The sequence below is a fragment of the Erinaceus europaeus genome, chromosome 5 (genome assembly GCF_950295315.1).
Source record: "Erinaceus europaeus chromosome 5, mEriEur2.1, whole genome shotgun sequence".
NCBI classification, from domain to species: Eukaryota; Metazoa; Chordata; class Mammalia; order Eulipotyphla; family Erinaceidae; genus Erinaceus; species Erinaceus europaeus.
The window spans coordinates 115891391-115918939 of NC_080166.1; the positions used below are offsets into that span (position 1 = coordinate 115891391).

Genomic DNA, 27549 nt, shown 5'->3' on the forward strand with positions numbered 1-27549 from the left:
GAGGAAGGAAGGGAGAAAGAGAAGGGGAGAGGGAGAAAGTGAAAAGGGGGGAAATTAAAGCATTTCACTGTATCTATCTAGAAAAAGGTAAGAGTCGCGTTGTTTAATCCAGGGGAAAAGAGGCAGTGCTGGGGCAGCCAGGGAGACGGCACAATAAACAAAGCAAGCACAGGACTCTTGAGCATGATGTCCCTCCCACGTGTGCTGGAGTGATGGGCTCTGATTATCTATCCCTTGGTTAATAAGTAAAAATAAAATAAATATTTTTAAGATAATTTAAGATTTAAAAAGGAGGTAGTGCTGGGGTGTTGAGAAGCTGAAACACATGAAAATAAATAGCATCGGGCCATACAGTGGCGTACCTGGTTAAGCGCACACATTGCAGTGGTGCAAGGACCCAGATTCAAAGCCCTGGTCCCCACCTGCAGGGCTGCAGGGGCCTCTCTGTCTCTTTCCCTCTCCCCCCTTTCCCTCTAAGTTTCTGTTTCTATCCAATAATAAAAATAAATAAAAAACTAAATAGCATCAACAAAAATGCAATAATAATGGAAATCATAGAATCAACTTAATTACATGAAGTAGAAGGGCCACATTGCTGAGAACAAAAAGTAAGAACAAAAACTATTCCAATCAGACTTAATCAATGAAAAAAAGTACTGGGGGGGGGGGTGCCTGACGGTAGCGCAGTAGGTTAAGCACACATGGTGCAAAACTCACTGACTGGCTTTAGAATCTCGGTTAAAGCCCCTGGCTCCCCATCTGCAGGAGGGTCACTTCACAGGCAGTGAAGCAGGTCTGCAGGTGTCTACCTTTCTCTCCCCCTCACTGTCTTCCCCTCCTCTCTCCATTTCTCTCTATCCTATCCAACAACAACAACAGCAATAACAATAACAACAATAATGAACAACAAGGGCAACAAAAGGGGGAAAAATGGCCTCCAGGAGCAGTGAATTTGTAGGACAGGCACCAAGCCCCAGCGATAACCCTGGAGGCAAAAAAAAAAAAAAAAAAAAAAAAATTACTGAAGGGGAAGAAGCATGAGGGAAATAAGGGGGAAGGAAACTCCTTTGTTGAAGTATTTAAGAGTCTCTGGTAAAACAGAAATAGAAACAAACAAAATTAAATATAGCTTTATGTATTTTTTCTTATAACTTTTGCTTTATGTCTAGAATAAAAGACTATTAACTCTCTTCTTACTGGGATACAATCTGAGCAACTAGTTTCCTCATTTAATTTTTCTTTTTGACCTACCCAACATTGGTGAGAACTCTCTTAATTATATAAAGCGAAAATCCCACAAAGCAGGAAGAAACCAAATCTTCTCAATGAACTGAGAAAAGAAAGTCATGAATTCTCCAAAGTTTTTATCAGTGAGAGGAACAAAGGGACAGTGAATCAAAGAAAACTTTCATTTGATTACAAGTGTACATAATGCTATTTAACATGGGATCCACACTATTAGCATACTACAAAGATGATTTTATAATGCCTCCAACCAAGAATAATGTTTTGTATGTGCATATAAAAACCTTATATTTTCAATTAACATGTTGACAAAAAGTAGATTGTTAATATGGTTCTAAGCGGCAAATAAGGGCTCTTTGTCCACAGCTTGTTAACTTAAAGCATTATAAGCCACACTGAAAAACCTATTTATTGGCTGGAACTAACTTAACTTAGATTTTTCCAATTTTCTCTCTGTAGAGAAAGGACTGAAATAGCAGAAATCACTAAAATTAGTTATTAGTCATTCATTATATAATGGAAAACTTATTCTAGCCGGTTCAATATAATCAATAACCACAGACGGTGAAATTTTGGTCAATAAACCAAGAAAAGAGAAGTTATGAAACAAAAATGCCAATCTAGTTATAAGACTCAACCAGGCAAACAAGAGGTGTGAAATACCTTATTAGTTATGGTTTAGAGGAAGGGGGGAGAAAAGGGGGAGTCACTACAAATAACTCAAATGACCAGTACTAAAATGCATTGGTTTCTTTTGTTTGTTTATTGTTTAAGGACAAATGGCTAAATCTACATATAGAAAAAATAATTTTTCTCCCCTTAGATGAAACAATTTGGTCGACTCACCTCCAAGTGTACACCTGTATATTCTGGGCTGAATTCAGTTTTCCCTAGATTCAGTTTAAAACTAACATGAGATCATCCCATATTCATCTCACTTATAGAAGCCGAAAAATACTACCAGGCACCAACCTCCCTTCCCTGGGAAGATGACCTCACCAATCTGTCCTGGAATCCCACCTCCCCAGAGCCCTGCCCCAGTAGGGAAAGATAGAAAAAGGCTGGGGGTATGGATCCACCTGTCAACAGCCATGTCCAGTGGAGAAGCAATTATAGAAGCCAGACCTCCCACCTTCTGTACCCTATAGGATCTCTGGCCCATACTCCCAGAAGATAAAGAATACGGAAGCTTCCAATGGAGGGGATGGGATATGGAACTCTGGTGGTGGGAATTGTATGAACTATTACCCCTCTTATCCCACAATCTTGTCAACCATTATTAAATCAGTAATAATAATAAGTTGAAAAATAAGAAAGCACAAAGCAGAACTTGGACTGGGTTTGGTGTATTGCACCAAAGTAAAAGACTTGGGGAGGAGGGGTAGGTCCTGGAACATGGTGGCAGAGGAGGATCTAGTGGGGATTGAATAGAAACATGGAAAACTGAGAAATGTTACACATGTACAAACTATTGTATTTTACTGTTGACTGTAAACCATTAATCCCCTAATAATGAAATTTTTTAAATTATACATTTATTCTATTTTTCATGCTTTCAATGTTGCCCAGTTTTGCCAATTTTGCTCTTATGTTATCAAGAAACCTTAAATCTAGATACTACATAACTTTTTGCCTACATAGTAAATGTAGCTTGTTTGCAATAAGTTTCTTAAAAATCGTAATGTTACCTGAGAATTTATTTGGCCTAGCCTTGCCAAAGCAACCAGAGATTCTTGCATTAAGCACTAATTTTTTTAAGTTGATAATTTTGGAAAGCCCATAAGTGATGTTATAAATATTATCAAATGGTCCTTGGCAGAAACAAAACAAAACAAAACAAAACAAAACAAAACAGAAGGCTCCTGAACCATGTTCTAGACTCAGAGAACTTTCACACGAAAATAGCTGTTTAATACACAGAAGCGGTCATGTAGAGTAACTTACAAATGTGCTATATAGACTATCGAGAAACATAGTGGTTATGCTTTTTTTTTTTTTTTATGCTTGAGGCACCAAAGGTCTCAGGTTTGATCTCTACCAGCACCACAATAAGCTAAACTTAGCAGTGCTCTGGTAAATAAATAAATGTTTTAAAGTGTTGTATAAAACCTAGAAAGCAAAATTCATTAAATTTAACTTACTTTGGCCTGTTTAATTAAATCGAGCAAATCCTTCACTTGATGTCGAAGCAGATTTTGACATTTCCACATTTCATTCAATGCTCTGAAAAACAAACACATAAATTTAAAATAACACTAACTTGGGGGCTGGGCTGTAATACAGAGGGTTAAGTGCACATTGTACAAAGTGCAAGGACCAGTGTAAGGATCCCGGTTTGAGCCTCTGGCTCCCCACCTGCAGAGGGGTTGCTTCACAAGTGGTAAAGCAGGTCTACAGGTGTCTATCTTTCTCTCCCCCTCTGTCTTCCCCTCACTCTCAATTTCTCTTTGTCCTATCCAACAACAACAATATCAACAACAATATTAACAAAGGCAACGAAAAAGAAAAAAAAAGACCTCCATGAGTAGTGGATTTGTAGTGCAGGCACTGAGCCCAGTGATAACCCTGGAGGCAAAAACTAAACAAAACAAAAACGCAAGCAAAGAAAAGGATATAGATACTTTCAGAATATTCTAACCATATTAAGTTCAAATTACAAAAGGAGATGAGAGATAAAGTTCGAGAAAGCTGGTTCAAAAAAAATAATAAAATAATGGGGCCACATGGTGGTGCACCCGGTTAAGTGCATATATTGCCATGAACAAGGACCCAGGTTCAAACCCCTGGTCCCCACCCGCAGGGGGAAAGCTTTGCAAGTGGTGAAGCAGGGCTGCAGGTGTCTCTCTGTCTCTCTCCCTTCCTATCTCCCCCTTCCCTCTGGATTTATGACTGCCTCTATCCAATAAATAAAGATGATTAAAAAAAATTTTAAATAAAATAAAATTACACAATATATCTCATTTAAAAAAGAGGATGGTGATATTTAGCAGATATGCCCACTAAAATTAAAAGAATTACTTTTAAAAAGAAAAAGAACGGGAGTCGGGCTGTAGCGCAGCGGGTTAAGCGCAGGTGGCGCAAAGCACAAGGACCGGCATAAGGATCCCGGTTCGAACCCCGGCTCCCCACCTGCAGGGGAGTGGCTTCACAGGCGGTGAAGCAGGTCTGCAGGTGTCTATCTTTCTCTCCTCCTCTCTGCCTTCCCCTCCTCTCTCCATTTCTCTCTGTCCTATCCAACAATGACAACAACAATAATAACTACAACAATAAAACAACAAGGGCAACAAAAGGGAATAAATAAAGAAAATAAATATTAAAAAAAAAAAAAAAAGCTAAGTGACATATAAAAAGTAGGAAGGGGGGCAGCTTACACACACATATATCACCATGTAAAAGCAGGGAAAGGGGGGCAGCTTACACACACATATCACCATGTAAAAGTGGGGGGGGCCAGCTTACACACACATCTATCACCATGTAAAAGTAGGGGGGGCAGCTTACACACACATATATCACCATGTAAAAGTGGGGGGGCAGCTTACACACACATATATCACCATGTAAAAGTAGGGGGGCAGCTTACACACACATATATCACCATGTAAAAGTAGGGGGGGCAGCTTACACACACATATATCACCATGTAAAAGTGGGGGGCCAGCTTACACACACATATATCACCAGGTAAAAGTGGGGGGGCAGCTTACACACACATATATCACCATGTAAAAGTGGGGGGGCAGCTTACACACACATATATAACCATGTAAAAGTGGGGGGGCAGCTTACACACACATATATCACCATGTAAAAGTAGGGAAAGGGGGGCAGCTTACACACACATATATCACCATGTAAAAGTAGGGGGGCAGCTTACACACACATATATCACCATGTAAATGTAGGGAGTCAGCTTACACACACATATATCACCATGTAAAAGTAGGGGGACAGCTTACACACACACATATCACCATGTAAAAGTAGGGAAAGGGGGGCAGCTTACACACACATATATCACCATGTAAATGTAGGGGGGCAGCTTACACACACATATATCACCATGTAAAAGTAGGGGGGCAGCTTACACACACATATATCACCATGTAAATGTAGGGAGTCAGCTTACACACACATATATCACCATGTAAAAGTAGGGGGGGCAGCTTACACACACATATATCACCATGTAAAAGCAGGGAAAGGGGGGCAGCTTACACACACATATATCACCATGTAAAAGTAGGGAAAGGGGGGCAGCTTACACACACATATGTCACCATGTAAAAGCAGGGAAAGGGGGGCAGCTTACACACACATATATCACCATGTAAAGTAGGGGGCAGCAGCTTACACACACATATATCACCATGTAAAAGTGGGGGGGCAGCTTACACACACACATATCACCATGTAAAAGTAGGGGGGGCAGCTTACACACACATATATCACCATGTAAAAGTAGGGGGGGCAGCTTACACACACATATATCACCATGTAAAAGTAGGGGGGGCAGCTTACACACACATATATCACCATTTAAAAGTAGGGGGCAGCTTACACACACATATATCACCATGTAAAAGTAGGGGGGCAGCTTACACACACATATATCACCATGTAAAAGTAGGGAAAGGGGGGCAACTTACACACACATAGATCACCATTTAAAAGTGGGGGGGCAGCTTACACACACATATATCACCATGTAAAAGTGGGGGGGCAGCTTACACACACATATATATCACCATGTAAAAGTAGGGAAAGGGGGGCAGCTTACACACACATATATCACCATGTAAAAGTGGGGGGGCAGCTTACACACACATATATCACCATGTAAAAGTAGGGAAAGGGGGGCAGCTTACACACACATATATCACCAGGTAAAAGTGGGGGGGCAGCTTACACACACATATATCACCATGTAAAAGTAGGGAAAGGGGGGCAGCTTACACACACATATATCACCATGTAAAAGTGGGGGGGCAGCTTACACACACATATATCACCATGTAAATGTAGGGAGTCAGCTTACACACACATATATCACCATGTAAAAGTGGGGGGGCAGCTTACACACACATATATCACCATGTAAAAGTAGGGGGGCAGCTTACACACACATATATTACCATGTAAAAGTAGGGGGGGCAGCTTACACACACATATATCACCATGTAAAAGTGGGGGGGCAGCTTACACACACATATATCACCATGTAAAAGTAGGGAAAGGGGGGCAGCTTACACACACATATATCACCAGGTAAAAGTGGGGGGGCAGCTTACACACACATATATCACCATGTAAAAGTAGGGAAAGGGGGGCAGCTTACACACACATATATCACCATGTAAAAGTAGGGAAAGGGGGGCAGCTTACACACACATATATCACCATGTAAATGTAGGGGGGCAGCTTACACACACATATATCACCATGTAAAAGTAGGGAAAGGGGGGCAGCTTACACACACATATATCACCATGTAAAAGTAGGGAAAGGGGGGCAGCTTACACACACATATATCACCATGTAAATGTAGGGGGGCAGCTTACACACACATATATCACCATGTAAAAGTAGGGAAAGGGGGGCAGCTTACACACACATATATCACCATATAAAAGGACCAGGATTTGCCCACTTGCAGGGAGATAGTGAAATAAGTCTGCAGGTGTTTATCTTTTCTTTCTCTCTCCCCTCCCCTCCAGTCTTAATTTTCTTCTATCAAATAGAAGAGGAAGGGAGAGAAGAAGGGAAGAAGGGAAGGAGGGAAGGAGGGAAGGGGAAAAAAAAAGAAAGAAAAGGGAAAACCATGGCCTCCAGGAACAATGGATTCCTAGTGTTGACACCATGCCCCAGTGATACCCCTGGTGGTCATGGAAATAAATAAATAAGTGTAGGAATGATCCAGCACTAGCTGGAATGTGTCATTAGGCTAAAAAGTGTAGGGATTAATTGCAGTAGGATTAAATTTAAGAAATAATGGGATAACTAAGGGGCCAGGTGGTGGTGCACCCAGTTAAGTGCACATATCATCACCATGTGCAAGGACCCAGGTTTCAGGGCCCCCGCTCCCCACCTGCACCGGGAAGGCTTCATGAGCAGTGAAGCAGGTTTTCAAGTGTCTTATCTTTCTCGACCTCCCAACCCCCCAATTTCTCTGTTACTTATCAAATAAAAATAGAAAGAAAAAATGACTGTGGGACCAGGTAGTGGCACAGCTGGTTAAGCGCACATATTACAGTGCACAAGGACCCGAGTTCAGGCCCCAAGGTCCCCACCTGCAGGGCGAAAGCTTCACAAGTTGTGAAGCAGGGCTGCAGGTGTCTCTCTGTCTCTCTCGCTCTATCTCCTCCTCCCCTTTCAATTTCTCTCTGTCTCTATCCAATAATAAATAAATAAGTGATACTTTTTTAAAAAAGAAAAGAAAAATTGGCTACCGGGAGCAGTGGGTTTGTAGTGGAGGCACCAAGTCGCAATGATAACCCTGGTGGCAAAAATAAATAAATAATATCTGACAGAAGAGGCCCCACAGTAGGCAGAATATAAAGGAAACAAACAGAAGGTAGCCCTCAGTATTGAGGCAAAACTTAATTTTATTATATTTCAGTTTAAATGTTAAGAATGTATTATGCATTAACTGAATACTCTTTTATTCGGCAAAAACTTTAGTCTTTTAAATAGTTTTATTATAATCAGGCAAAAAATAATTTAGTGGTCCGGGAGGTGGCTCAACGGATAAAGTTACTGGACTTGCAAGCATGAGGTCTGGAGTTCAATACCAGACAGCACATGTACCACCAGAGTGATGTATGGCTCTTTCTCCTTCTCTGCCTATCTTTCTCTTATTTATTAATAAATAAGATATGAAATTTAAAAAATAATACAAAAGAAAAAACTGTACAGTTAAATAGAGGGGGGAGGGGGCTAGGTTACAGAAAGCAGTATTGTTACTGAAATATAAGGCACAGAGTATCAGCGTCACATGCTTAAAACTTTAAAAATATTTCAAAGCTTTCAAATAGCTTTTAAAAACCTTTTTAAAAATAGTCTTTGTTTACTTATTTACTTATTTATTTATTGAATAGGGATAGCCAGAAATTGGGAGAAAGGGGGATATCAAGAGGGAGAGACTAAGACACACTGCTTCATCACTTGTGAAGTTTTCTCCCTGCAGGTGGGGACTGGGAGCTTGAACCCTGGTCCTTGCACAGTGTAACACATGCATTCAACCAGGTGTACCACCACCTGACTCCCTAAAATACCTTTTTTAAATTATCTGAATTTTCATCATTACTGTGGAAAGCACTGCCATAAAAAATAGTAATATAATGGACACACACATAGAAGAACCATTTTAGAACACAGGACTAGCATCCCAAGGTGCCAAAGGCCCCAGATGAAATTCCTGGCACCACCATAGGTCAAGCTTGAACGTTACCATCTTTATCTCACAGAAATGAGTAAGCAAAATTTCAACAACAAACACTTAAGAGGATTAAAATTAAAACTTTTTCTTGCTAGACAATTGTTTGATATTTTCTTTGTTCCCTTTAAAAGAATGCTTCAAAGGTGCCTTTGGATTTTTGAGGAGATATATTAGTTTAAATGTGAATCCTTTAATTCTCTTTGATTCTCACTCCAAAATGGTACCGGCACTTTCATTTTTGAAGTTAAACTATGCTTGACCACTTCCAAGCTACTGAAGTTCAAGAAAGCATTTTAATGGGCATACTTTAAGAATAATATTTAAGAAAAACATGGGGGTCGGGCGGTGGCGCAGTGGGTTAAGCGCATGTGGCGCAAAGCGCAAGGACCGGCCGTAAGGATCCCGGTTCAAGCCCCCGGCTCCCCACCTGCAGGGGAGTCGCTTTACAGGCGGTGAAGCAGGTCTGCAGGTGTCTATCTTTCTCTCCCCCTCTCTCTCTGTCTTCCCCTCCTCTCTCCATTTCTCTCTGTCCTATCCAACAACGAATTGCATCAACAAGGGCAATAATATTAACCACAACGAGGCTACAACAACAAGGGCAACAACAGGGGGGAAAAAATGGCCTCCAGGAGCGGTGGATTCATGGTGCAGGCACCGAGCCCAGCAATAACCCTGGAGGAAAAAAAAAAAAAAAAGAAGAAGAATATTTAAGAAAAACAACCGCTATACTATCTGAACTGTTTAAAATCAAGCAAATTATTTCCAAAACATGAGTAGTCATCTATAGATATTAGTTATGAATACCAAAGCTATACACTTTCTAAATAGTTCTTTAGAAAACAAAGCTGGTGGTCTGGGGAGTGGCACAGTGGATAGAGCACGGGATTCTCAACCTTGAAGTCCCAAGTTCAATTCCAGGCAGCACCTGTACCAGAGTGATGTCTGGTTCTTTCTCTCTTCCTAACTTTCTCATTAATAAATAAATTCATGATAAATAAATAATCAAATAAAGAAAGAAAAAAGAAAGCCCCTGGGTCCATGCTCCCAGAGGGATAGAGAATGGGAAGGCTATCAGGGGAGGGGGTGGGTTATGGAGATTGGGTGGTGGGAATTGTGTGGAGTTGTACCCCTCCTACCTTATGTTTTTGTTCATTAATCCTTTCTTAAATAAAAAATTTTTTAAAAAAGCTTTTTCTTTCAAGTAAGAATTATTACAAGTAAGAATTATTATATCACAAAGACAAATACCATTTATACAAACTTGGCATGAATTATAGTTCTGTCACTAGACAAAAATGAAAGTTCTGGTTAGATTTTTTTTTTTTTTACATTTTTCATCTGTCATTTTGAAGCTGACAATTAGTTTCTTCAAATATGGTTTCTTATTTATGACAACCATATATGTCTATACCAACTCAAAGAAAAAGACAGTTATCACTGAGTTATAGTCAGAAACCTGTCCAATTGCTGAGGGCAACCCCTCCTCCAAGCTTCTATTCCCAGCCGGCAAATAACGTATCAGAACCAGCAGTGTAAAGATGTCTAGAGAAGACTTTGCCCAAGGAAATAGAAGATCACAGCTAAGACATCTGATGCTACCAATTATTCCTGCAACTAAGAGTTGTCTTGGGAAACTCTGGGGAAGTGAAAATACACATCTCTGTTAGATTGTATTCAAGCCAGTTTAATATTCCTTTTCTAATAAGATATTTCGTTAGTCAGGGGGCATGCAGTAAAGCATCCAATTGAGCACACAACTTATAATGTACAAGGGTACAAGTTAAAGTCTCTGGCCCCACCTTCAGGGAGAAAGCTTCTCAAGCAGTAAAGCAGTGCTGCAGGTATCTCTCTTTCTTTCTCTCTCTCTCTCCCAACCTAACTCCTTCCTTCCTCTTATTTCTCTGTCTCAATCCAATAAATAAAAAATTTTTAAAGTTTTTAAAAGTCTGGGGTTTACCCTAGTACACATTAGAAAGTCTAAACTTTGAAAATGTCTTGCTTTTTCCAAAAGAACATAATAGAAAAATTTATGTTCTGAATGAAACATGGCCATTAAATATATGTACATAATCTTATACCATATTATAAGACAACGTTAAGGTTATACAGATGAAAACTTATACTCTAATGCAATACACTACAAGTCAAATCAACATCAGGAGAAAATATCAGAAGTACAATGCTTTAAGCAAAAAAAACAAAATAAATACACTAATATCTGAGTGATCAATATGCAAACTGGGAGACTAATCAAATCAAAGATGGTACAGCAGCTCATTCCTTCCCTGAAAGTGTGAGGTCTTGGGGTTGATCGCTGGGGCCACATTAAGAAAAAAAGGGTGTGGTAATGGGGGAGGGAGGAATGGAGCATCAAAACTGACAGGGTAGAACCTTGTTTGGTATTTCTGTTTTGAGAAGAGAAGGAGGACGGGGAGAGGGAGAGAGGGTGGAAGGGAGACAGGGGAAGGGAGAGAAAAGGAAAAGGCGGGACGAACTCAAATCCTAATCAATTCAGTGCCACCAACTCTGTTCTTCAACTGATGGCAATTGTTAATCCCAGGTGTCAAGTATTTTATTGTGTATAATAAAATGAAACTTATATAAATTAGTAGCATTTAAAATAACTTTGGGGCCAGGGTGACAATGCAACAATAACACACAGGACCTAAATGTAGAGGTTCTAGCTTCGATCCCCCACACCACCACCAACCAGGACTGAGCGGTGTTCTTGGGTCTAAATACATATACATACATACGTACATACACACTCACACACACTCACACATGTGCGCAAACACACACACCTCTATTTTTCTCAATAACTCTCATGTTCAGCAAAAGATTGAAAGAGCAGAGTTTATCATATGAAACATACTTCACAGCATTTAGATCCAATGTGGCATACAAGTAATATAAACATTTCATTCTTTCTGTAGTTTCCAGATTGTGAGGGACCATGTATTGTGCAAAGATTCGTTCCACGAGTAATCTAAAAAGAACATAGATAAGTTACTGTACTGATTTTTCAATTATCAAATTTTTACATAAAATCCCAAAACACCTAAGTAACAAGTTAAAAAAAAAATTCTACTTTCTGAGTGGATATTTCCAATCAAAGATTCCTTTCTGAAGAAGAGGGGCTGGAAAAGGATTTAGCCAAATGAGCCCAGCTAATATAAATTTTTCTTATCTGAATATTACAGATTTTTTTAAAAAGCACTGTAAGTAGATCTCCCAAGAAACAAATTCCAAGCATCTACTAATTAAATAATTAAAACTAAGAAATTTGTAATATTCTTCTGTTTTCATAGTCATCAAAGAACTGGATAAAAGTAACCCCCCGGGGGTCGGGCGGTGGCACAGCGGGTTAAGCGCATGTGGCGCAAAGTGCAGGAACCGGCATAAGGATCCCGGTTCGAGCCCCCGGCTCCCCACCTGCAGGGGAGTCGCTTCACAGGCGGTGAAGCAGGTCTGCAGGTGTCTATCTTTCTCTCCCCTTCTCTGTCTTCCCCTCCTCTCTCCATTGCTCTCTGTCCTATCCAACAACGAATTGCATCAACAAGGGCAATAATAATGACCACAACGAAGCTGCAACAAGGGCAACAAAAGAGGGGGAAAAAGTGGCCTCCAGGAGCGGTGGATTCATGGTGCAGGCACCGAGCCCAGCAATAACCCTGGAGGAGGGGAAAAAAAAAAAGTAACCCCCCCAAAAAATGCAGTCTAATAGTAATGCAAATTTCTATGCATTAACGTCACACACTCAAAAAGTCTAACAACCTAAATTCTGATAAAGTCAAAACTGAAGCGGGGCTGGGCAGGAGCGCAGTGGGTAAAGTGCACGTGGTGTGAAGTGTAAGGACCAGCATAAGGATCCTGGTTTAAGCCTCAGACTCCCCATCTGCAGGTGTTCGCTTCACAAACAGTGAAGCAGGTCTGCAGATGTCTTTCTCTCCCCATCTCCCCCTTCTCTTTCAATCTCTCTGTTTTATCCAACAACAACAAAGGCAATAAAGGCAACAAAAATGGGAAAAATGGCCTCTAAGAGCAGTGGATTCATAGTGCAGGCACCGAGCCCCAGGGAAAAGAAAAAAAAAAAAAAAAAAAAAAAGAACTAAAGCAACTGGGGAGGTGGATGGAGAGAGCACACAATCTACACATGAGAGGTTCCGAGTTCAATCTCCAGCAAGATTAACAATAGATCTTATGTTAGTTGAACAAAGCACAGGGTTTATTTTATTCCTGGCACTGAAAATGCCAGAGTGAAATTATAGTTCCCTTCCTCAAGCACATTACATAAGTACATTCTTAAACAGACAGTAATATGTGTGAACTTTCTCTGATAATGTTAGCCTAAGAAGATATTTGGTTCCTAGTGTCTTTATACCTCTTAAAATTATAAGATGACATTTAGTTCTTAAATTTCTCATTCTAACCTTTTACAGGCTAAATCATTTGGCACTGACAACCTGTCAAACCAATTCAAACTGCATGCAGGAATTTTATGTATACTAACTACTACATTAACTACATAGACAAGGTTTAACATTGCCTTGAAATAGGGAAATAATAAGACTGTTTATAGAAATAAACTGTGTTAGCCTTGGGTCAGTATGTATTTAAAATGTCTACAGTCCAGTTAGTTTGTATTTTAATTTCTTTTTTTATGCCCCAGGTTTGTCACTTGGGATTTAAACCTGCAAAATTCCACTATTCCATTATTATTTTTTTTTAATAGATGATGAGAGAGATAGGAGACTTCCCAGAGGGGAGAAATGTTAGGAGAAGATGACCAGAATGCTCTGAACTCCAGTTCTATCAGGACCCAGAGAAAGAAGAGCGCGGGGGGGGGGGGGGGGGGAAGGATATTCAGAATATTCAGAAGTAGAAATAGGTGTAGGTGTAACTTAGGAAGAGAAGGGAGGACAATAGAAAATACAGGCAAATATATATAAATATAGATCATTACAGAATAATAGTCAATCTATTATCTGTGACCTGGGGAGAGCTACTGCAGTTTCTAGTGGAGGATGGGGACACAGAACTCTGGTGGTGGGAACAGTGTAGAATTGGACTCCTGTTATCTTCTAATTTTATAAATCAATATTAAATAAAATAAATAAAATTAAACCGGTGAAGGGAAATAGGAGAGACAGAAAAGAAAGCCATTTGCAGCACTGCTATCCCAGTCATAAAGCTCCCCCTCTGCAGGTAGAGGCCTGAGCTTGGAAACAGGGTCCTGGCATAGGGTCACATAAGGCCTCAATCAGGTGAGCCACCATCTGGCTCTGCATTTCCACTTGTAAACCTTATTCTGCTCAAAAATAGCCTGTGAAAATGCACTTGTAAGTCATACTTACTCCTAAAGTCATGAGTACATTACTACTTCAACACAGCTCTAGTGGAAGGGAAACCAGCTGCTTGACTCAGATGGGATCTAGAGTCTCATGCCCTTGACTTACCGGTCATCGATGCTATTTTGATAATATATATGTAGCAGTTTGTCTTTGATCCATGAAATCTGTTTTGCAGCATCTTTTCCAGCTGCTGACTGTAAAGAATATTTCTTATAAATCTGGGCAAGTCCCATCATGGCTTCTTTGCGTACTCTCCACTTGAAATAAAAAGAAAATATTTTCTTGTAATTTAAATATTTTAAAATGTTTTCATTAAATTGATTCAGTCTAGCTTTCTAATTTTTGACTTGCTTTACATAACACATGTTCATCAATCGTCAAGTTACTAGATATCATTTTAATATTACTACGGGAAAAACATAACTATCATTTTCATATATGTTGACATAAATGCAGACTTTTAATGCTTTACTATCTTAAATTCATTATCTACTGCTAAAAACAAGAATCAGTTCAAAATATACCTTGACTCAGAATATCTAAAAGACAGCATGCGATCAAACATGGAAAGGCAAAGTTGAGTTGATAGTGTGACGTATGTTTCACTTTTTTTTTTTTTTTTTGCTCAAAACCAGTCTCTATTAAGCATGAATGCACTATGTCAGTGATGACAACAAAATTCAGAAATTCAAAGAATGTATGATATAGACTTTAGCTAACTTTCAGTTATTCATTTTGTGTATCTGTACATTAAAATGTAGTAGAAATGTATTCAACTTGGACTGGGGAGAGAGTTTAATTGTGCAAATAGACTCTCAAGCCTGAGGCACTGGAGGTGCCAGGTTCAATCCCAGCAACTCTATATGCCAGAACTGAACAATGCTCTGGTAAAAGAACAAAGAAATGTTTGCAACTTTAAAAAAAAAAGTTTTCTTTTAATTATCCTTGAAAGAGTTTACTTCATATTTTTATATAAACATAGGCCTGTAATGGAAACTGTGAGATTTAGAACTTCATAAATATCCACAGGATATTCATTTTTGTTTGCATTCTATCATTCAGAGCAATGTTCTCTTCTTGCTTTCTATGTCAGCTAATTAGAGTAGATTAATAGTCCTTATCCCAGTCAAGGAAATAGCTCAGTGGCAAAGGACTAATGTTCATGAGGCTCCATATTTGACTGCTGGAACTTCGTATGACAGAGGAGCACAGTGTGTAGGTCTGTGTGTCTGTCTCTGTTTCTCTCTTATACAAATAATAAAAATAAGTAAATGTGAAGTAAAATAAAAGCCTTATTCATAAGCTAAGCCGTTGAGTTTTTTGAGAAAACATCAACTCACTGTACTGCCTCTAGTTCCCCTAAATGCTACTTTAAGGGGAAGTTAAACATAGAACATGTAGTAATGACATCAAGAGTATTAAAACATTTTGGAGGGAGTCGGGCAGTAGCACAGCGGGTTAAGCACATGTGGTGCAAAGCACAAGGACTGGCGGAAGGATCCCGGTTTGAGTGCCCGGCTCCCCACCTGAAGGGGAGTCGCTTCACAAGCGGTGAAGCGGGTCTGCAGGTGTCTATCTTTCTCTCTCCTCTCTGTCTTCCTCTCCTCTCTCCATTTCTCTCTGTCCTATCCAACAATGAGGGCATCAACAACAACAACAATAATAATAATAATAACTACAACAATTAAAAAGGACAACAAAAGGGAAAATAAATAAATAGATATAAAATTTTTTTTTTAATTTTGGAGACTTATACTCAACTATTTTTGGTACTCAACATTTAAATGAAAGCACCAAATATCCCTAAAAAGAAAGCCACAGGATGAACAAAGATATACATGAATTACAGTTCCTAAGAATACACAAATATGTAGATCAAATACTAACTAGAAAAAAAGGTTATGGGGCCAAGCAGCAGCGGACCTGGTTAAGCACACACATTACAGTGTTCAAGGACCCAGGTTCAAGCCCCTGGTCCCCACCTGCAGGGGAAGGCTTCACGAGTGGTGAAGGTGTCTCTCTGTGGTGGTGAGGGCTACAGGTATCTCTCTGCCTCTCTCCTTCTCTATCTCCCCCTCTCCTCTCAATTATTCTGTCTCTATCCAATAATAAATAGAAACATTAAAACTAAACTGAGATACCATCTCATGTATGAGAGAATGGCTTACATCTACAAACCAGGAAATGACAGGTGTTGGAGAGGTTGTGGGGTACTGGAGAAAAAAAAGAACTGAGGGAGAAGGAGAGGGGAGAAATCTGCTACTACACTGCTGGTGGGAATGCAAACTGGCGCATCCCCGTTGGAAGACTATGGACAGACCTTACAAAACTAAATAATGGAATTGCCGGATGACCCAGCAATACTACTCTTACGCACTTATCTAAAGGACATTCAAACACTAATTAAAAGGAACATATGCACCCCTATGTTCATAGCTGCAATGTTCACAATAGCCAGAGAGTGGAAGCAGCCTAAATGTCCATCAACAGATAACAAGCGAAAGACGTTATAGGGGATATCTATTTCATGGAGGACTACTCTGCAATAAAAAAAAGATGACATTGTGTCCTTTAGGACAAAATGGATGGAATAGGAGGTGATTATGGTTAGCAAAATAAATAAGTAAAGAGCTGAAAGACAACCAGATGGTTTCACTCATATGAATCTACAGACCTAATACACATGAATTTAAGGGGCAAGAGAAAAAAACAGAAGCAAACAAACTGTTTCTAAGACTTCTGAGAACTATGGTGGTTATCCTTTGGAGGTGGGTGTGGAACTATATACACTATAATCTTAAAATCCTATAATCTACTATTACAATTATTTTTTTTAAATGAAGGGAAAAATAGAGTTTTCAGGGTAGGAAGACGTACTGCAGCAGAATACAGGACTTGCATGCAAGAAATCCCAGTCTGATCCACCAGTAACCGAGAGTTGAGTGGTGCTCAAGCTTTTCTAAAAAAAAAAAAAAAGGTCTCCATAACACCCAACCAAAAAGATAGGTGTACACCTCTATTTCTATATCTCTACCCAATAAGTAAATTAAAAAAAATTTTTTAAGTAAGGGGCGGGGGTGGGGGGTAGATAGCATAATGGTTATACTATTCTTCTGCCTGAGGCTTCGAAGTCCCATGTTCAAGTCCCTGAACCACATAAGCCAGAGCTGAGCAGTGCATCTGTACAAAGGAACCCTCCTACATTGCTGGTGGGAGTGTAAATTGGTCCAACCTCTGTGGACAGCAGTCTGGAGAACTCTCACAAGGCTAGGAATGGACGTCCCCTATACACCAGTAATTTCTTTCCTAGGGATATATCCTAAGGACTCCATAACACCCAACCAAAAGATATATGTACACCCAGCCAAAAGATATATGTAAACCTGTTCACAGCAGCACAATTCGTAATAGCTAAAACCTGGAAGCAAACCAGGTGCCCAACAACAAATGAATGGCTGAGAAAACTGTGGCATATTTACACAATGGAATATTTCTCAGCTAGTAAGAACAATGAACCCACCTTCTCTGACCCATCTTGAATGGAGCTAGAAGGAATTATGTTAAGTGAGCTAAGTCAGAAAGACAAAGACCAGTATAGGATAATTGCACTCATAAACAGAAGTTAAGAAAGAAGAACAGAAAAGGAAACTCAAAGCAGAATCTGACTAAGTTTGGAGTATGGCACCAAAGTAAAAATTTCTGGGTGGTAGGTAAGGATAGATGTTCAGCTTCACGGGTGTGTGTGTGTGTGTGTCTATGGCACAACACAAACCTTTGGTTTAATATACACTCCTATTAACTTACAGTCTCATAAGTAACTAATTATTATGAAAGGGGGGGAAATGTCTGAAACTTCTTGATACACAGACCATAGGTTGAGTATATGTTCTTTCTATCTAAGCACTTGACTTCAAATTGGTAATCAGATTGAATTTTAACAGTGGGCTCAAATTGTTAATACATTTCTAATAATGACTCGTTCTTTGAAATATTAAATCTCCTCAAAGCTTATGCCAGGAAGGACAGAAGCAACTGGTGGTGTTATAGCTACATATATATAGCATAAAAGGACATAAATTATGGTGAGGTCTTGTATGATACAGCAAATCCTAACAATGGGATTTTCAAAGTTAACCCAATAGCCAAATAATCTGGTTATAGCAATAACTATCTATTGCCTTCTTAAACCCTAAGACAGCAGGAACCTTCCCCTTTCTCTATAAAGTCCATACATCTCCCAGTCCTGGAACCTCTAGGGCAGGGCTCACTTTCCTGCATGCTTGTCTCAAGTCATACAAACTGATACTGCATCTGCTGATTCCAACCTAATCAATACAACCAGTACCACCTCAGCATGCTCCACTCTGGACTGTGATCAGAGACTTCAGGCATGGAATGTCAACCCTTCAGCTTCATTACTCAGCCACCAGGTTCCAGATGATACCATGATGCCAACCTGACTTCCCTGGGAAGACCCCACCATGTTCAGCAGAGAAGCAATTACAGAAGCCAGACCTTCCACCTTCAGCACCCCACTATGATCCTGGGTCCATGCCCCCAAAAGAATAAAGAATAGGGAAGCTATCAAGGGAAGGGATTGGATATGGAGCTCTAGGGGTGGGCACTGTGTGACAATGACCCCTCTTATCCTATAGTCTTGTCAATTTCCATTTTATAAGTAAAAATTGTTTTTAATTAAAATAAATAAATAAAACAAAAAAAATAGGGGACCGCGTGCTGGTACACCTGGTTGAGTGCACATGTTACAATGTGCAAGGACCTAGGTTCAAGCTCCAAGTCCCCACCTGTAAGAGTAAAGCTTTGTGAGTGGTAAAGCAGTTACAGGTGTCTCTCTATCCCTCTTCTTCTTTTTTTTAATTTTTATTTATAAAAAGGAAACACTGATAAAAACCATAGGATAGGAGGGGTACAACTCCACACAATTCCCACCACCAGAACTCCGTATCCCATCCCATCCCCTGATAGCTTTCCTATTCTTTAACCCTCTGGGAGTATGGAACCAGGGTCATTATGGGTGCAGAAGGTAGAAGGTCTGGCTTTTGTAATTGCTTCCCCACTGAACATGGGCGTTGGCAGGTTGATCCATACTCCCAGCCTGTCTCTCTCCTTCCCTAGTGGGGAAGGGCTCTGGGGAAACTAGACTCCAGGACACAATGGTGGGGTCATCTGCCCAGGGAAGTCTGGTTGACATCATGTTAGCATCTGGAACCTGGTGGCTGACAAAAGAATTAACATATAAAGCAAAATAAATTGTTGACTAATCATGAACCTAAAGGGTGGAATAGTTCAGATGAAGAGTTGGGGGGGGGGGGGTCCTCCATTTTGTAGCTAGCTAGTAGGCCTATTGTAGTTACATTCCAAAGGGCCCATGACTATCTCTCTTCTTCTCTATCTCCCTGTTGGTCTGCTTCTAAGACCCCTTCTGTTGCATTGCTTAACACTGTGGTGTATCTACATAATCACTGTTTTACCTGGGGACCGCCCTGCCTACAGGGCACTGGTTTAATCCCCACTGTTTGCACTCTTTCCACTCCACCCCTCTCCCCCCCTCACATCCTGTTTTCCACCATTTAATCCCACTCAGCCATGAGTCCCTGGTCGTCTCTCTCCTGCCCACAAAGCTAGACCAGCATCTCCCCTTCCCTCTTGATTTCTAGCTGTCTCTATCCAATAAATAAAAATAATTTAAAAAAAAAATTTTAAAGCCCATTCCTTAAAAAAAAAAAAAAAAAAAAACACACATTCCTTGAAAACCAGTTCATAGACCAAAGCTCTGACTAAACTACCTTCTACCATTTACAGAAAACTCATTCTTAAGGAAAAGCATCTTTTGTTTTTATCACCACTGAAGATTCACTGCTAGGGGCCTAGTCTTTCGAACAGAGAGAAAGAGACAGGTATAGAGAAGGGGTGAGTGAATATGATACTGAAGCTTCCTCCAGTGCAGTGGGAACTGAACTCAAACATGGCATATGCACATGGCAGAGCAGTACACTATTCAGGTGCCTATTAGGTCAGTCCTGAGACCAAATACTCTTAATATGGAATAAATAATAAATCTGTTGAACAAAAAATAAAACTGGGGCTGGGCAGATAGCATAATGATTATGTGAAAGACTTTTATGCCTGAGGCTCTAAAATCTTGGTTTAGTCCCCCATCACTATGAATAAAAAAGTAAAACTGTCTCCCATCATTAAAATGCTTCTCTTCACAAGTTTCTGACATAAAAACCCCAGTAGTTTCAAAGAAACACTCTTAAACTTACACAAACCTAACAATTGTTATTCCTACTTACCCGCTTGTCTAATGTTCTTTCTCTGACAAAATTAAGTAAATGATCGTTGACCAAAAGAATATCTTTCTTAGCAGCTGTAACTATAGACACAATAACATCATGTCTAATAGCTTCTTCAGGGTCATGTGACCTCACTTTAAGATACTCTGAAAGATAAAGTTTTCGTTTATTAAAAGGGAAGTTTAACAATTGCAATGTTTTAAAAGATTGCACAAGACTTTTAAAAGTAAACCACAACAAAAACAAAACCTAAGTAGAAACTTCAAAGAAAATTAGGAGCAAGGAGGAGAGAAGAGGAGGAAAGAAAAACCCTTACTCCCTTACTCCATCAAAACCCTTACTCCCTTACTCCATCAAAACCCTTACTCCCTTACTCCATCAAAACCCTTACTCCCTTACTCCATCAAAACCCTTACTCCCTTACTCCATCAAAACCCTTGCTCCCTTACTCCATCAAAACCCTTACTCCCTTACTCCATCAAAACCCTTACTCCCTTACTCCATCAAAACCCTTACTCCCTTACTCCATCAAAACCCTTACTCCCTTACTCCATCAAAACACTTACTCCCTTACTCCATCAAAACACTTACTCCCTTACTCCATCAAAACACTTACTCCCTTACTCCATCAAAACCCTTACTCCCTTACTCCATCAAAACACTTACTCCCTTACTCCATCAAAACACTTACTCCCTTACTCCATCAAAACACTTACTCCCTTACTCCATCAAAACCCAAGCGCCAGCATGCAATTAGGTAGTAAATTTCCCACCTGGGAAAAAAAGTAGTTGATTAAGGAGTTCTTAACCTCACAAATTAAATAAACCAAACAAATAAAACAAGTACATCAGCACCACATATTCCACTTTCTGTCTTTGAATGACTAAAACAATCAGGTCAACTTTAACTAGGAAAAGGTCAGAACACCTGAACTCCTCTATTTCTTGACCTGAGGAATATTGAGTAAAGTTCCTGAAAAGAGTAAAACTAAAATACTGGCCACCAAAAAATAAGGCTCTATCACTTAAGCAAAATACAAAAGGCCAAAGGAAAGACAGAAGAAACAGTAGTGTTTTCAGCCAATTCTGAATGGCCAAAGAAGGATCTCCAAGTAAAAGGAAGTCCAGAACTGCTACAGAGAAATGTTAAAAGGAGAGAGGGAAAAAAAATCAACAATTTTTAGTAATTATATATTAGGCTTAAAGAAGAGATAACAACACTGAACATAAAGTTAACAAATAAAATATTATTCTCATATTTACTATGAAAATAAAATAATGTCTATTATATATTATGACATAATTTTACTGGATTTTTATTAATAAAAAAACAGGTATGCCTAAAACATAGTGTTCATAAGTATATATAAATTTACTTCTCTATAATAGGTTAACAGATAACTTTAATGCAAATATCCCTTAAACCACAACCCAGGCCTTAAGCCCCTTCTAAAGCCACTAATCTGTATCTGGTCTTAAGTCCCTTAACATTGAACATTCTCTAATAACTATCCAAAAAAGGGGGGAAGAAACATGTTGGGGGTGTGCACTTTCTGAAGAGAAGGAAATGTTATTTTACCTAACTCAATAAAGGAAATTATTTTTAGTACTGACTTCAAATGGAGCAAATTAAATGTATTACAAACTAATTCCCTCACCATTTTTCCCCACAGTTTTTTATTTCAGGTACTTATTTCATGCACAATACATATCTTTTTATATGCCACTAATAAGACAAATGACATGCATTAAATTTTAGATACACACTAGTTTTCCTTAAATCATTTATACTAAGCAGGTATATATACGTAAGAGCTAATAACTCATAGACACCAACAGTGTAGAACAGAAATTCTCAATATGGTAGTTCAACAAAAGCATCTAGCAACACTCTTCACAGTGTTACTCATATCATTTATGGACAAATACATATGCAGGGCAATGGGTAGATAGCATAATGCTTATGCAAAGAGATTCTTATGCCTGAGGCTCCAAAGTCCCAGGTTCAATCCTCTGCACATAAGGCAGAGCTGAACAATGCTCTGGTTTAAAAAAAAAACATATATATATGCAAATAGAAAGTGACAAGCTGAATGCAGACCAAGTTCAGTAGAGCTGCTTGCACTGTTTGTGAGGGGCACTTCAACCATAACAATCATGCCTTCCTTTTTAATCTATTAGGCAACATTTCTGAGGAAGATATGGTGGTTACTGCATTTATACATAAATATATATATATATATATATATAGGCCTATATATATTGTTACTGTTAAGTTTTCAAAAATTATGAACATCCATAAATATTTATATATTTTATATAAATTAATATGTATAAATTTATATATAGGCATATATATTTATAAATGTGCATAATTTTTGAAAACTTAACAGTAACAATCATACATGATATTTTTCATTACTGTAAGGTTTCAAAACTATAAACATAATATCTCTACAGGCTTCAAAAAAGTTACTTCCATTAAGCATGAACAAATTAGTTATCAAGTCAATGATTCTCACATAAAGTTTTCAAAATATTAAAAAACAGACAGATACATATATATGGAATAAATATAAAACCACAAATAGAAGCAAATCAAGTTGAGTCTTTATAATAGGTCACTGAATGCCAATGCTCATTCAAGTACAAGTGCCTGAAATACTTTTAGAATTATTTTAAACTAAGAAACTTGTACTGTATTTGACAACACCAGTATTTGTATATGTGCTTATAGCCTAAATAGATACTAAGACATAAAAATTATCCTCAGAGAATAATTTCCATGATGACAAACTAAAACAAAGTTCACTTATCACAATAAGAAAACAAGTTTCTTCACTCTGTATGTGAACTGTTTCATGTTGAATGACAGGTGGGAGGACACCTTTGGTATACACACATAGCGAAGTAATACTCAGTTTTTTAAAAAAAAAGATAAATCTTCCCTTTTGCTATATCCTGGATAAAACTTGAAGGAACTGTGTTAAATGAGATAAACCAGAGGGAGAAGGAGAAGGACAAATAACAGACGGCCTCAGTCATCAATGGAACTAAAGAAAAGGGAAGCATGAGGTTGGAGATGGCATACCTAGCAGAGTGAACACGATACTACTCATGATAATCTGGTAAAGTGCTGGTCCCTACCTGAAGTGGGGAAGTTTCATGAGTGGTAGAACAAAGCTGCTGGTGTCTTTTCTCTCCTTCCCCCCTCCCTTTCTCCCCCTCCCTCATTCCGTCTGCCCACACTGTTTCTCTGTCTCTCACCCTCCAACAAAAAGAAAATGGGGGGAATGGCCCTTGAGAATAGTGCATTGGATCACAGCAATAACCTGGTGGCAGAAAACAAAGGGAGGAGGAGGGATCACAGCATAAAATTTCCGACTAGCTGTAATCTACTTCTGCAGACCTCAGAACTCTAAAGGAGGGAGGGATAGGCAAAGGGAAGAAACCCAGTATATAACAGTGGAGGAAGACTGCATTTGGTGGACGTGGTGTGAAGACACCTTACACAGAAAGATTAAGAATCTATACTTATGAGCTGGGCAGTAGCACAGCAGGTTAAGCACATGTGGCGCGAAGCACAAGGACCAGCATATGGATCCCGGTTCGAATCCCCTCGCTCTCCACCTGCAGGGGAGTCCCTTCACAGGTGGTGAAGCAGGTCTGCAGGTGTCTTATTTTTCTCTCCCCACTCTGTCTTCCCTTCCTCTCTCCAATTCTCTCTGTCCTATCTAACAATAATGACATCAATAACAGCAACAATAACTGTAACAACAATAAAAAACAAGGGCAACAAAAGGGAATAAAAGGAAAAAAAAAGGCAACAAAAAAGAATAAATAAAAGAATCTATACTTGTGTAACAACAACAATCTTGTTAATTACTATTACCCAATAAAGTGATTTAAAAAAAAAAAAACAGTTAACCAAATAGCACATAGAATATTTGCTACATGGTACCTGTTAAGTCCTTCGCTAAATCAGGATGGTTCATGAGAGAATGACTAGCAAATTTCACACATTCCAGGCGGATTGGTACATGGATGTCATTAAATCTGACAAAATATAAAGACAGAGTGACCTTTAAACTAAGGGAAACAGAAAAGGAGTCAGACTGGCTTAACAAGATTTTTGATAGTCTAAGTATAAAATACTCTAGAATTCAAACAATTACCTAAGAGAACTATGTCCTTTTAAGTAGTGTGTTTAAACAGTACAATTTGGCTCAAATGCAGTAACAGTAACAAATTTCTACACATAAATATTACACTTTCAAATACACCTATTTATACAAGTTTGTGCATCAAGTTCAAAGACACATTTTATAAATCCCATAGTGTGTGTGGAGAAAAAAAAAAATCATCAAAGTATACATTCTTAAATAATAGGACATTCACAAACATATGGTAGCTCTTCTTTGCACAAAGCAAGATTTCACATGACTTTAAAATGGTGCCCAACCTATTCCTACACAGATCCACTACAATTATTATATTTCTGGGCCCGGGAAATAGCAGTAGAGTGCAAGTCTTACATGTATGAGGTACTGAGTCACACTCCAAGAATCATATTAAAATTATTACGTTTCCATTAATACTAAAGCCAATTTTTCACAAAGAAGTATAATGACTGCATGTATTTGTCATACAAATCTCTAGATGACATGCCATTCAAATACCTATTAATCGTTAACTGCCTCCCATCTCGACTTCTTTTTCCTTACAATATACTTAGTTAGTAAAGTAACTGGTGTATGTGAGGGCACGGGCTTCTCCAATTTAGATTTTGCTGATTGTATCTCTGATGTCAATTAACAAGTTCCTTTCTCTCCTCAATCCTTACATGTTGGTAGTTAGAGCTAGATACCATGACTTCATCAAGATTGTGTTCTTTCTTCAGGAAGTATATGATACTAATAGCAGTCTTGAAAGCTTTAATACTCAAAGGCTTTGACAGTCAATGTAACAGAAACAACAAATTTAAATTAAGACTTTTGCCACCATCAATTAAGTTTGAGCAACCCAATTCCTGATGTAGAGATATACTGAGTATTGGTACATAATTATACTTTTGATACTAAATAAAAAGAACTTTGAATTGAAATGCAAAACTTACAAGACATTTAAACCTACTGCCTAAAAAATTTTCATTGTACTTACGGAAAAACTCTAAAAATTAAACTAAATGACAATCAGCTAATAGTTATAATTTAATACATTTTACTAATTACATTTATTGAGCTAAATCAGAGATAATGAGTTCAGATTAAGAATTTAAGGCTTAACTAACATTTATATAGGTTTACAACCTAGTCGAGCAAAGGAAAAGTACCCAAAAAAAGTATTAATGGAAAGCAGCCAAGAATTTTGTCTGGAAAGTCATCTGAACTCAGAGCAGGCACCATGAGTAAGGCTCACCTTCCCAAACTGAAAAAATTTATGGACAAGAAGTTGTTGTTGAAATGAAATGGTGAGCCTACATGGAACGAGTATAAACAATGACTGTTCAAGATGACAGCTGCTTCCACATGTCCTCTCCACTGCATCTCTTCACTTTGATATAAAAATTGGTTTGTGTACTTTTCCTTAGGAAGCTTTGTTAAATAAAATTTTGGAATAGTCAAAAAAAAAAGTTTTAATGCAACCTAATTATTGACAGATCCGGCATAAAAATGTACAGAGGAAGTTAGGAGGAGGAACAGTCATGGATTTACTCACTTTATGGATACCTGTTTCATAACAGTGCCTCCAAATAATCTAAGTAAGAATGGCATTTTGTAGATAATGTTTTTTAAAAATTTTTCAAGAACTAAAGTACTAAGGACAAGAGAAAAAAGGGAAAATTGTAATAAAAAAAAAGTTGTATTACCACCATCAGTCAGCATTCAAATGTTTCAAAATATAAAACAATTCATTTTTATGATTTCAGAAAACAACCTTAAATATGGATACTGTTTTAAAATAAAGTAGGTATTAACACTGCTTTTAAACACAACACCAAAAACATATACCTGCCCAAGTAGCACTGCCAAAGTGGTTTGTTTTGAGAAGCCAATTCTGAATCCTTTGCCCCAAACATTTTAGCCAGTAGCTTAACAACTTGCAGGCGTTCCTCATTATCGTTGCTCTAAAACAAAACACAACCACAGCTTTAAAGCCACGAGGTTGATATAATCAGAGTGCACATCCTTTCCCATGATTTTTCCCTATCTTCCAATTCCACAGAAAACTTTTCATGAACTCCAGATGAAAAACCATACACAAAAAGGGCTCAATATCGTTTTCACAAAACTGTTGTTTTAAGTGTTCTAGCCCAACTTCTTAAGGAAAAGATATTCTAAAATGTGCTTAAATGCTTACAATTAAGGCTCATTTTCATTCAGCTAGTTTCAAAAAATCAACTCTCATGAAACTACTCAAGACCCCTGAAAATGATTCTTGAATGTTTAAGAACAGACAGTGATAGAAGGCTGGTCTAGAGTAAACAAACAAGTCTGGTTGTATGGTTGTACTTGGCTAAGATCTATATAGATATAAGTATGTGCTGACGTTTCCCAACAGGAGAGCCAGTTCATCTGTATATTCCATAGCCAGAAGGGAGCTCAGCAATGTAATGAAGTCTTGCAAATACAAAACTTAAGTTTCTGAATGGGGATGGGGGGCATGCGACTTTCATGCCTGAAAACCCAGAAGTCTTAGATTTAATCCCTAGCACTACAATATGCCACAGCTGAGCAATGCATTGTGCTCTTATAAAAAACAAAGGCTAAGCTTCTGCTTGATATTATGTTATGGTACCTCTATGAAAAAGCATTCAACTCACACAGAGTTACAATATTGAAATAAATAGGTTAATTAAAAATCCGCAATACTAGACTTGAACATAAAATGCAACAAGTATATAAAACAACTCTGATATTGAAGACACTATGAAAGATATTTAACAGATTTATGTTTGAGCCCACGGCATAGTCTAGCACTAAGAACACCCATCAGACCAGGAGATAGTTCACCCAGTAGAGCACATACTTTATCATGCATGAGGACATGGGTTTGAGCACCACAGTACCATGTGAGAGCACCTTGCAGGGCACCAAGAGGAAGCTCCACAGATGGTGGAGTGGTGCAATGGTGTCTCTCCTCTCTCCCTCTTTCTATCTGAAATGAGAAGGGGCCAAATACTTCATAGTGAGCA

The 27549-nt window shown here is 38.6% G+C and overlaps 1 protein-coding gene across 1 annotated transcript in view; it reads right to left on the reverse strand.

Annotated features, from left to right (window-relative positions):
- Positions 1 to 27549, reverse strand: part of PDS5B (PDS5 cohesin associated factor B) — a 168220-nt gene that overhangs the window by 58663 nt on the left and 82008 nt on the right. Inside the window, exons 9-14 of the mRNA XM_060191870.1 lie at positions 26366 to 26481; positions 24316 to 24410; positions 20355 to 20500; positions 14143 to 14294; positions 11559 to 11672; positions 3387 to 3468 (exon numbers count right to left, since the gene is read on the reverse strand). Coding sequence (XP_060047853.1) covers positions 3387 to 3468; positions 11559 to 11672; positions 14143 to 14294; positions 20355 to 20500; positions 24316 to 24410; positions 26366 to 26481 — 705 coding nt within the window. The remainder of the gene's footprint in view (positions 1 to 3386; positions 3469 to 11558; positions 11673 to 14142; positions 14295 to 20354; positions 20501 to 24315; positions 24411 to 26365; positions 26482 to 27549) is intronic.